General features: G+C 32.3%; 1 protein-coding gene across 6 annotated transcripts in view; it reads right to left on the bottom strand.

The window, feature by feature from the left end:
• The window catches only part of Erbin (erbb2 interacting protein), a 137,417-nt gene that overhangs the window by 48,276 nt on the left and 76,076 nt on the right, over nucleotides 1-13,065 (bottom strand). For all 6 annotated transcript variants that reach the window (XM_027951576.2, XM_071612555.1, XM_071612553.1 and 3 more), the window contains exons 5-10: nucleotides 12,253-12,331; nucleotides 10,645-10,734; nucleotides 9,391-9,447; nucleotides 4,655-4,718; nucleotides 2,157-2,231; nucleotides 1,406-1,550 (exon numbers count right to left, since the gene is read on the bottom strand). In XM_027951576.2, coding sequence (XP_027807377.2) covers nucleotides 1,406-1,550; nucleotides 2,157-2,231; nucleotides 4,655-4,718; nucleotides 9,391-9,447; nucleotides 10,645-10,734; nucleotides 12,253-12,331 — 510 coding nt within the window. The remainder of the gene's footprint in view (nucleotides 1-1,405; nucleotides 1,551-2,156; nucleotides 2,232-4,654; nucleotides 4,719-9,390; nucleotides 9,448-10,644; nucleotides 10,735-12,252; nucleotides 12,332-13,065) is intronic.

A 13,065-nucleotide genomic window follows, 5' to 3' on the forward strand; every position in this document is an offset into this window, starting at 1 on the left:
TAAACTTCATAAGAGAAGGGACTTTCTGTCTGCACTATTTACTGCTATAACTCCATTCCTAAAAACAATGTCATGGTTGACAAGAAACCAACATCCCTACCCCCCAAAAAAACCTTTATTGAATTAACAGAAGAAAAGGCAGAGGTCTATAACAAACTATTCTATGTATAAAAATATTAAAAATTAAAAGTGTTGATTAGAGTATAATGCTAGTGAATTTGCAAAAGGTACATTATCTAAAACAACTAATTCAACTGAGAAATATGTAAAATTTATTTTTAAGTTTTTTTATTAACATCTTTGTTTATAGTTATTTTATTAATAATTGCACAAACTTGGAGTAACCAAGATGTTCTCCACTAGATCAATAAACAGCAGCAGATCCACACAGTTAAAAATAATTTAGCGCTTAAAAATAAATGAGCTATCAAAGCCATGAAAAGACATGGAGAAACCTTAAATGAATATAACAAAGTCAATTTGAAAGGCTACATGTTGTATGACTCTGTAGTAACATCTCAGAAAAGGCAACTAACAGAAACAGTTATGGATCTATGGTTTCCAGGGGTTTCAAGGAAGGAGGGATGAAGATACAGAGCATAAAGGATTTTTAGAGCAGTGAAACTATTCTGTATGAAGTTATAATGACAGATAACAGGTCATTAAACATTTGTCAAGGGCTAGATTTGTGGCTCAGTGGCAGAGTGTTTGCCTAGCATGTGGGAGGCACTGGGTTTGATTCTCAGGACCATTTATAAATAAATAAAATAAAGGTCCATCAACGACTTAAAAAAAAAAATGTCAAAACCCACAGAATTTGCAATACCAAAAATGAACTCCAATGTAAAATGTGGAGTTGGGTTGCTAACACATCTCAAAGATAACAATATTTAGGATTTAGTGCTTCCATTAAAATAATTCAATTCCTTTGAAATTTCATTTTATAAGAAACTGAATAAATACAGATTTTTATTTTTTAATTTATTTCCAGTGCTGGGGATTGAACCTGGGGCCCTGTGCATTCCAGGCAAGCGCTCTATCACTGAGTCATGTCTCCAACTCTTAGAAATACAGATTCAGTAATCGCAGATCTCTCACAAGATTTGTTCAACAAGTCTGTTTTCTTGTATGCTCTATAATGAAGTAGGCCTGGAAAAAAGTTACTAAATAAGGGCTATGATTAAGGGTTAAAAACCAGTTATACAGATTCTATATAAGATTTCTTTAGTGTAAATAAAGCCATAGTACCATTAACAACAAGTAAATTGTATAACTGATCTTATCAGGAAAACTTCAAATAATATTAATTATGTGGCAATACAGTAAAGCTATGTGGTAACAAATAAAAATTTCATGGAAGCCTTTGGTTTAATAAAAATTACATGTATTTGAAAGCAATACAAACCAATAGTCTCAGGCAGCTGTTGAAGTGAATTGCTTGATAACAGGAGGTCTTGGAGATTTTCACAAGCCGAAATTCCTTCTTCCACCATTTCAATATTATTTTTGGAAACATCTAAATATGTGAGCTGTTTCAAACTACCAATAAACTATAAGTAAAATAAAAATAATAATAATAATAAAATAAATATAATTACTGTATCAAATAATTTATAAGAAATTCAGGTAATAAAAAATGCCAATTTTAATAAATAATTAAATGTTAACATGAGAAAGATGACTCAAAATAGTAAGCTAAGAATTCCTATTAACTTTAACCCAATGGAGTGACAAAGGATATGTATTTTTTTTTAGAAACTTAGCTGTTAATCACCTCCCTAGGGAGATACATATATGGGGATTCTTATGGCTTCTTTAGATTATGGGAGTATATAATTTATCCGTAAGAAATCATCCTAGCTTTACAATTCCACAGGCAAACTAAATTAGGAAAAAAATTCAATTGCTACTACTGGAAAGGATATACTCTATAATGCTAAAAAAAGACTAAGTTATTAGCCTGTTACGAGAATTTCCAGATTTTAATCAAGAATGTCTCAAATATAGTAAGAAAAGCGTGATTTGTTTCTGTTTAATAAAAAAAGTAAAAAATAATCCATTTTTAACTAATTAAAAGTAATTTTTAAATGCACAGTTCAACTACTGCAAAGAAGAGACAGAAATTAGTGAAGCTGTCCAAAATTCCATATACATACCCCTGGAATAAAAGTAAGTCTATTACCATCCATCCAAAATTCTTTCAATCCACTTAGTTGCTCAAGTACTTCAGGCTATTTGGATAGAAAAGGGAAAAAAATCAAATTAATTCACAGAAATGCCTTTATCTGGCAAAAGAAGCCCTGAGAATGTACAATATAACCTTTAGTTTAAAAACATTAAATAAAAGGGGGAAAAAGAAAAAGCTGGGTGCAGGGGAGAAACACAGCCAAGACATGAGCCATTCCACTGCATTATAGTTACTACAATAGCATTATTAAAGGGAAATTCCAATATACACTCCATACAAGTAGATTACATAAAACTCATTTAAGTTTTGGATTATACAACAGAGTCAACTATCTATACAATTAATAAAGAAATAAAAGTAGGGGGCCTGGGAGTACAGCTCAGCAGTAGAGCACTTGCTTAGCGTGTGAGGCTGAGGCCCTGAGATCAAACACAGCACCTAAAAAAAAGAGGAAAAAAAAAAGAGGGGAAGGGGGATCCACTGCCTGGAAGTATATAATAAAAAGAATTTCTCATTCATTATCAATAAAAAGATACAGCCTTTTAGAAAATTTTAGGAAAATCACAAAGATGTTGTTTCTCATGACATTAATAGAGAGAAAAGTCACTATACATACTAAAATTTTCAATAACAGGAAAGATAAATAAGCAAAAGCGTAACCATATGACAAAAATAGAAAATTCTGTCATTTAAGCTCCTAATGGAAAATTCTAATGACTTGGTAAAAAAAGTGTTTATAATATAGTGTTAAATACCTAAAACTAATTTTAAGTGTTGTTGTGGACCTTTGTATTCAGGTAAAATTTGCTTTTGGGCATTGGAGCTTAAGACTGGAATGTTTCTGTCACCCCACAAAGCCAGGTGCAATAAATGACCAAGTGACAGCAAAGAGTACCATCATATCTAATCAATGAAATAATGTGAGTCTTGCATAAAAAGTCACATCATTCAGATTTATTGACAAAACATAGAAAGAAGAATTCTAGGGGCTGGGATTGTGGCTCAGCGGTGGAGCACTCGCCTACCACAGGCGGGGCCCAGGTTTGATCCTCAGCACCACATAAAAATAAAGGCATTTTGTTGTGTCCATCTACACCTAAAACATAAATATTAAAAAAAAAAGAATTGTAGATATATCTTGGATTAAACAAAATTTCCTTTTGTGCTTTACTGTTGTAATTCCATTACTAAGTTTAAAAAATATGTATATAATGTTGAAAGATCAAAATAGTACAAAAATGAATGATAATTTTGAAAGCTTACTGGATTCATAAAATTAACAATTGAGAATTTTTATGTAGTTAATATGGAAATTAATTAATACACTGAAAACAATAAGAGTACAGTAAATAATTCAGGAAACAGTATATTTTTCCTCCCACAGGGAATAAAAACTCCACATAGTGAAATCCATAAGGAATCACTTCTAGTTAGAACATAATAAAAAATAAAGTAAGTATTTTTTAAAGAAACTGGAAGGTATCTCAAACCAACATGGTCCTTCACTGGACAAAGGTGAAATGCACAATTAGCTATCTAAACTACTCATAGGGCACACAACACAGTCCTGAGAAATTTTTGTTCTTAAAGACTATCATGTGAAAGCCAACACAATTTTGAACAACAAACTCATGAACATAATTTTAAAGTTTTAACAATGATATTGAGTTTGATGAATTCCTTTTTTAAAGAAATCTACTTTATTTTTTGAGTTACTTTTGAACACTAAAGACACACTCCTTTTAGATTCAGCATCACAGTGTACTATAGCATACAAAGGACAAACACAATTGACAGGTCTCAATACAAACTCAAAAATAACAACTATTTCATTCAATGACTTTCCCTTTAAAGCCTTTATGTAAAACTCCAGAGAAGTATCTTATCACTAAACAAACTCATAAGCAACACCCCCAGAGGAATTATTTTTGACTCAAAACTACACTACCAATTGCTGTATTTGAGAATGATGTTTTTTTCCTTATAATCTCTCAAACTTTCTGTTTCCTATGCTAAAAACTTCTGGCTATCTCTTCCATGGACCTCTCATTAATTTCATATTTTAGCCTTACTTTTGTCAGACTTTTCTATGGCTGGTTAATTTTTCCATCTGTCTGGAAAGTTCAGGTTAAGAACTTTCATATCTGTCCTTCCTATCCCCCATCCCTCCCTGTACTGTAGATTTAAACTAGAGTCCTGTGTATGCTAGGTAAGCCCTACCACTGAGCTATATCCCCAGCCCTTTCATTTTTTTGAGACAAGAGTCTTGCTAACTGATCGTCCTGCCTCGGCCTCAAGTCACTGGTATTACAGATCATGCCACATACATACCCAGCAGAACTTTCATATCTTATATCTCAAAAAATGTATACCTTTATTCAATTTTTAAGAGAAATACTTGAATTTTCACATTTTGCCCTTGATCACATGTAAGGCTTATAGAGAATGAGATTAATGGGAACTTACCACTTCTGTGAATTCATTACTTCCCAAATCCAGTCTTTCCAGCTGGGTCAATCTATTCATGGTTCTATTCACAATGGAGTTACAAAGAATTAACTATACAAAAATATCAATTACATGGAAGCTTTCAAATTTCACAGTCAATGTATACTTATGTAACGAAGCATAGGCTTTTCATATGTTGGCCAAAATGTTAATTTTCTAAAACAATAAGCCAATATTTATTTTTCTAGATAGAATGAATTTAATCACTGATTATTCTCTAATTTTGGCTTCTCATCAGTCTTATTTTCTATTCTTAAGAAGAAATTGCAATGAATTTAAAGTCACAGGTCAGAAAATGAATAAAAGTTTTTCATTTTGTAACAGAATAAATTTTCATATAGTATATACACATATATATCAGTGAATTAAGACTATTTGGCAAATACATATTCATTTACTAAGTAATTTCAGCAAGTTTTTTTTTCAAGACTGGTCATATATTTCTAAGATTTTAAGATAACTATAATTCTCATAGTTTTCAAAATGTTAACATGTTCTTTACATGTTCAAGCCAATAAAATATAGGTTTTGAATTTTAAAACTGGTAGATTATTTTAAAGCAATAATATATTATTTTAAACTTCCCACTTAACAACATTTCTCACCAACTAAAGGCTAGAAAAATGTACAAACTGGTTTGTGATGAAATAAACAGTTTATTTTTATATTTCTTTCCACAAAGGTATCTTTTGAAACTAATTACAAATTAATTCAAATGTGTATTTATGCTCTTCAATTGCTATTTTTAGAAAAACTCATTACTTAATATATTGAGATGCCCTAAACTACCCATAAGCAGCTCCACATTAGTGACTTTATAGGGAATGATAAAATAACAACTATATTTCTGCTATCATTAGATTATTCATTCATATGTTAATATTTCAGAAATAAACTTCATTTAAAGCACAAAGGCATCTTAAATTATGACAAAAAAATACCTAATATTTCTTTCTTCTCTCAAAACTTAACAAAAATTAATGTTAAAAATTAGTTTAAATATTTTTTCAGGTTTTTAACTAAAAAATATAAGAATCCACATCATAATTTATGTTATGGCCTAAACTGAAGCTAATTTTCTCCAACCTTTAAATTTTAAACATGCCGTTCCATCACTGCCCCTTTAATTCAATTCATCCCACAATGCCAAATTTTCTCAAAACTCCTTTAACTTAGATTTATTGAGTGCCTATTCTCAGGCACTATAATCCTATCTCCTTATTCATCTCTCTCTTTTTCCAAAAAAGCTAGAAGCAAGCTATAGCAAAAGGAAAAACATAAAAAAAGCAAAAGGAATTTCCAGGAATTTTTTCCAGATGTATAAAATCACATGCTATGACATTAAGCTTGAATGTTCAAACTACTTTACCAGGTGAAGTTTTGAGAAAAGTAAAAAGGGCTGTGAAGAGGGAGGAATATTGAAAGAAGAAAACAAAATCATCTTGTTTTGACATTATTATAATGACAAGAGAAAATTCATGTGTAGCTATTGAATACATAACAACAACGGAGGCAATTTATGAAAACAAATAGTTTCAGGGGTATAAAAATGAAAAGTTAGTACATTGGAACAACTGAATTACAGAAAACATTTAAGGAAAAAAATAAGTTTCAGAACGTTTAGGAAAATATGAATGAAACAGACATGTAATAATAAAGAGAAATATACTACAACAACACAAAATTATCTATCTCTACCTCAACCCTCTGTAGCTAATACTGGTAACCTGCGATCCATTTACACACCTATCCTGAGTGTGTAAATAAACTGGGTGTCATAGCACATGCTTGTAATCCCAGTTACTTGGGAGGCTGAGGCAGGCAATCACAAGTTCAAGGTTGGCCTGAGCAACACAGTGAGAACTTGCTTGACTCAAACAAATAGCAATACCATTACCAACAATGAAAACAGAGGGTCAGGGGCTGGGGATAAGGCTCAATAGTAAGTAAAGTGCTTGCATACCATGCACGAGGCCCTGGGTTCAATTCCCAGCAACACCAAAAACCAAACAAAAAAATAGAGCGTCAGTTACAGCTCAATGGTATTGTTTGCTTAGTCTGTGCAAGGTCTTGGGCTCAATCCATTCTACGTATGAATGAACATAAGAATGAATGAATAAATGAATCTGTCTATCTATCTCAGAAATAAAATTTTATCTTAGAATAAGGTCCAGCTTACTAATTCAAGGAGAAGAAAGAAATAGTATCCCTCAAATTTCCTGTCATCACCAGGCTCGGTGGCTCACGCCTATGATCCCAGCAGCTCCGGAGGGCCAGACAGGAAAATTGCAAGTTCAAAGCCAGCCTCAACAAAAAGCAAGGAGGCACTAAGAAACTCAGTGAGACCCTATCTCTAAATAAAATGCAAAATAGGGCTGGGGATGTGGCTCAGTGGTTGAGTACTCAGGAGTTCAATCCCCGGTACCAAAAAAAAAAAAAAAAATTTCTGTCATCTACCTCTAAAAGTCATTGTATTTATCTCATTTTACCTTCTCTCCTGTTTCATAGGAAGGACATAACATTTTTTTGTGTTCCTGACAGAATACTCTGCAAACTCTTTAAGCAGTATTAAGTTGTGCTTAACAACATATGTAAAATTATAGGTCTTCCTTTTGTTAGAATCTCTAATCATAAAAATATCCAGACATATAAATCTGAATGTGACTTTCCTAATATTTAAAACTATGGCTTTCTTTATATTTTTGGAGGTCTCAAAGTTTTTAATCATATCTTAGAAAGGAATAAAGAATTATATTATCAAATTTATTGATAGAGCCTGATCTGAATATCTAAAAGGAGTTAAAAATCAGTGAATTACCTATGGTATCAGACCATAAGCATTTGGATCTAAAATGTCCCCCAAAAGCCCATATGTTGAAGGCTTGGTCCTTAGCCTGCGGCACAACTGGGGGGTAGGTAATGGAATCTTTAGGAGGTGGGGCCTGGTAGAAGGAAGCCAGGTTATGGGTGGCATGCCTGTCGGACATACAGTACATTGAACTCAGGGCTTTGAACATGCTATGCAAGCACTAGCACTTAGCTGTACCTGGCCCTGTTTTTTGTTGTTTGTTTTGAGACAAGCAAGGTCTCGCTAAAATGCCTAGGCTAGACTTGAACTTGTGATCGCATATCTCAGCTTCCCAAGTACCTGGGATTAAGGGCGTGTGCCACAAGGGGACATTGGAACCCTGGCCTCTTACAGTTTTCTCTTTGCTTCCCAGACACCCAGAAGTGAGCAGCTTTGTTCCACCATGCACTCTCACCACAATGTGTTACTTCATTACAGGCCCAAAAGCCATAAGGCCAATCATGGATAGAAACCTCTGAAACCTGAGCAAAAATAAACCTTTTCTCTTTGTAAGCTGTTTATCTCAGGTATTTTGTCACAGTGACAGAAAGCTGACTAATGCACCACATTAATTATAGGCTTACTTATTATAATAAACAATTTATATATTGTTATTCAGGTATCTTAGAAACCAGTAAAGTTTTGAGCTACGCCAGTACTAAATTGACGAAATATTTAGACCTTTTAAATTTTTAATATGGTAATTCTTACTTTTAAGTTATACTCACAACCATCATTAGAAACTTCATTCATGCACTGGATAAATACTTGGCTAAAACAAACTATCATTTGAGGGGGAAAAAAACAAACTAGACATGTACTCTGTCCTCAACTTATAATCATGTGGGACAGAGGAAAAGACATACATGTGCATGTATACATGTTGGTCAGGCAAGAAGAAAGTGACATATAAAAACAGATACATTACTTGATGTGGCAAACACAGTAAAAGATATAAATATGATGCCACTGAAGCTGAGTAAACAAAACAACTAACTCCTGGGGTAACTGAAGATGTTTGCTCCTCAAAAAGTAACAATTAAGTCTTAATGATTTATTTTAATACTAGTTAAGAATTTTTTTTCTATAAAAGACCAGATAGTAAATATTTTAGGTTCTGTGATCAAAAGGTCTTTGTCACAATTACTGAACTCTACTTTACAGAATAAAATCGGCCAGAAGTAATAAGTAAATTAAGGAATGTGGCTATGTTCCAATGAAACTTTATTCACAATTATAGACAATGGGCAATAATTAATCATAGACTGTAGTTTGTCAAGCCCTACATAATATATAGCAATGTATTCAAGGTATTTTAAGACGTTTTTAAAATAAATCATCAAAGAATACAGTGCATTTTGAGTTTGTAAACCTGTTTTTTTTTCAATAGTTTTATCTCCTCATTTGCTCTTAAACTACCATCTCTTCTTGATGTTAGATTACAATATGAGAACCAATCACCCAATTTCTAATTTACAACAGATGAGAAAGCCAAGCAGTCAAGTTTTAGTTAGCAGCTTCACATGAAGACTATACAGATCTCTCTAATAAATGATACGTATGGGTTCTAACATTAAGAATTTGAATCTCTATTTAGAACTCAGGTTGGCTTTACAAACTTAATTTTTCTTTTCTCACAAATGTATTGTCTAATTTTTGTATTACACAAAAGATTATGCCTCAGAGAGCTATGAAATCACCAATAGACACATTTTTAAATTTAACACCAGGAATCATATATATAAGCACCACAAATTTAAGTCTTTATAAAAATCTAACTCTTTTTAGGGAAATATGGATTAAAAATTCTAAATTGAATTTTTAAAAGGATAACACCTTTACTTACTTAGGCAACATTTTTAACTGGTTTTCTCTAAGTTCTAATATCTGAAGTTTAGTTAATCTGCAAAACAAAGAACAAGTCAAGTGTCTACAACAAAGGATTTAATAATAATGCCATATTTTAAGGTTTTAAAACAACCAATACTAATTACATAATTACTTTATGCAGAGTAATATAAAATATTACAAAGGAATAAAAACCACAAAGGAAGAAAAGACTATTTCTGCTGTTCAGAATTAACAGGAAGGAAAAATGCTTTTAGATATTTTCAAAGGGACAAAGTGATTGTTCCTAAGTAACAATCCTAAAGCATATCCCATGCCTTCCACTACAAATAACCACAAAACTGTTCCTTAAAGAACAATAATGCAACTCTAGAGAATAGCTATAAAAAGAGATAAATAAATCTGCTGACAATTCAGCAATATACATTTCACTATAAAATAGGGGAAATGAACAAATTAAATGATGCAAATGCCAGATACAGAAGATGAGTCTAAAAAGTATAATAACTGCTTTAGACAAACGATAACTACAAAATTAAAGTTTAGTTTGCTAACACTTTCTATAATAATTAATTTAAATTCAATAACTTGATACCTATTATTCATTAATTCATCTGTTTAAAAAATTACTCAGAGACTTAATGGGGATGGTGATGAAGAGAGATGAAGTAAACACATACTGGTAAACCAGAAACATACTGTTTTCTCAAGAATTTTGATTCAATGGGGAAATAGCTAAATAGATTGTTAAAATATTTTAATAAATACTAAGAATATAGCATTTGGTATCTCAAATATACAGATATTATCCCTAGGAAAACCTTCTATTTTTTTGCCACCTTAAAAACTGGTGTTCTTTTTTTAAAAAAAACTCTCACTGAAAATAAATTTGGAATGAAAGTAACTAGATTCAAAGAAACTATAAAAATCACTAACTGCATACTAATTAGTATTAGTATTTGGTACTCATGGTGTTAAAACAAGAGGATTGCCTGTTCTAGACCAGTCTTGACAACTTACTGAGACTCTGTCTCAAATTAGAAATAAAAAGGGCTGGGGATATAGCTCAGTGGTAGACACCCTTGGGTTTAATCCCCAGTACTGCAAAAAGAAGAAAAAAAAATCACAATACTTGGAAATAGTTACAAAAGAAGAGCCTATGAAACTATAACATGGTATTACTAAAGTAACTTATAGTTTTGTAAACTACAAAAGCTAACAATAAATGTTTTTAGGAGAAACTATAATTTACCTGCCAAAATTAGCTGGCAAAAATTCAAGGAAAGCATCATTCAGATACAACTGGGTTAGGTTTAACAGCTGAGAAAATCCATCAGGGAGCCTATATAAAATATATCAGAATTTAAATTAATTTCATATATACAATTTCAGCCTCACAAGAATCTGTGTAATCAAGACATTTTCTCAACAGAAAATAGTCACCTCTTTACAAATTAAGGTTAGTATTTTGTAATAATTTGCCTGCTTCAATGTTTGTAACTTCATCTCTTTGGTAAGAGAAAGTCAGGTAATATTTGTCTCTGTAACATTAAATTTGCACAAATAGTTAACCAAGAATGAGCCACAACACATAGAAATACATTTAGGACATAACCATGAAAATGACAGGCACCCTTCAAATTCACCTTATCTAACATCAAGTGAAGGGACTAAAGAGTTTCTAAACCTAGGCAGAGACAATTTGAGAATAATTCTTTGTTGTGAGAAAGCTGCCTTGTCACTGTAGGATGTTTAACTGTGGCCCTGGATTCTACCAACTAGATGCCAATAGTGTGCATGTATGTATACACTCCGACTCCCCGACAGTGAAAATAAAAAAATTATCTCTAAAAATTGCCAAGTGTCCCTGGGGTAAAAACAGGCTCCAGTGGAAAACACTGGTTTAGATTATTTTGATAATCAACATTTAGCCCCTAAATAATTAAGGTTTAGAATTCTTCAAGCAAATAACATAAAAAGCTGAGTATTTTAAATCCACGTAAGAATCTACATGTATTAGTTTCTATTTCTTCTTGCTTATGAAACAGGTTCTACAGATGTAGAACTTAACGACAGAGTATTATTTTCAAATGAAAAGTATATACATCATTCTTTATGTGTTTGCCATGGATTTTAACAAGCATAAAATCCTTGTGCATTAAGACATAGCAGGCTTAGCATAGTGGCACACGCCTGGATCCCAGAGGCTGAGAAGGGAGGATTGAGAATTCAAAGCCAACCTCAGCAAGCAACTCAGTGAGACCCTCTCTCTAAATAAAACACAAAATAGGGCTGGGAATGTGGCTCAGTGGTCAAATGCCCCTGAGTTCAATCCCTATACCCTCCCCCCCCCCAAAATCTATTCCTAGGCCAACCATCCAGGTGCTGACTCCAGTGTTCATTAAACAATTTATTCAAACTAGACTCTCAGTTCCTTGTTCACTTCAACTTGTTTATATCAACCATCTACTTCCAGGAAAATACTCTGGATATTACTATATTGCTGGCAATATCCAGAATATTATGATATATTCAAATATCTCACATTTTGGCACTGTACAAATAGTGAGGAAACCCAGCAGATTCTAGTCTCATTTCTGACATTAACTATTGGTGAGATCTGCATTAAAAATACTTGTATTGTCTTTTTTAGATCTCAAATTTACATCCATAATATGTGAACGTAGGAAGATTAAGATTTCATTTTTTATTCTAAAACCGAACCTTTGTATAGCTTTAAAATTGATAGAAATTTTTCACTAAAATACGTAAAATAATATTCTGTAATATTCTACTAGTGCTTCAAAATTGTTTGTTTTTTTAAAAAAAACAACTTATAATTCAATTGAGAATAACTTACTTAGAAATTGGGTTTACACTGGCCTCCACAATAGTCAAAACTTTACAATTTTTTATATTTTCTGGAAACTCTTGTATTCCTAAAAAAAATAATAATAATAATCAAATTAAAAGAATGTCTTATAGAGACCAAAACAATAATAATTAACATGTACCCCGCAGATTCTGAGAATAATTTGCCAACTAAGCAGGAGCTAGACAAACTGACACCACCAATGAGAACCAAACAGAACCACCTCCACAATTTCTCTTTCTGTGCATCTTTCCTTTTTTGCCTCTCTATAACTGTTAATTACTTGAGTTGATTTTCCTTCCTTTCCTTCTCTTAGCTCTACTGAAAATTACAACCTTCTCAATGTGATAAGGACAGAAAATGCACAACATTTAACATTCTGTTTTTCTCACATAAATGATTGCTTTTTAAACACTGGGATCCAGATTGAGCTGGCCCCTTATATACATAAACAAGCAAAGCTGAAACAAAGCTGTAGGTGAAAGGGTTGGAAAATCTATCTCACATATGCCCACAGATATACCTGAAGGCGATAATACTAACATAATAACACATTTTCTCTTTCCTGCATCTATCTTCTCTTTTTCCTTATCTTTTTTTACATTCCTCTTAAGAGTTTTTCCTTCACATAATCCAGTAGCATACTCAATATAAGTGGTTAAGAAATGTATTGATTTCTGCACACCATGATGTGTATATTCAAGAGATCTACTAAACATTTCAACTTTTCAGTGGGCTCCTACTTATGATTTGGGGGAACAAGTGGTAGTAATGGGAATTGGACTCAGAGCCTCATGCATG

Source organism: Marmota flaviventris, chromosome 5 (genome assembly GCF_047511675.1).
Source record: "Marmota flaviventris isolate mMarFla1 chromosome 5, mMarFla1.hap1, whole genome shotgun sequence".
NCBI classification, from domain to species: Eukaryota; Metazoa; Chordata; class Mammalia; order Rodentia; family Sciuridae; genus Marmota; species Marmota flaviventris.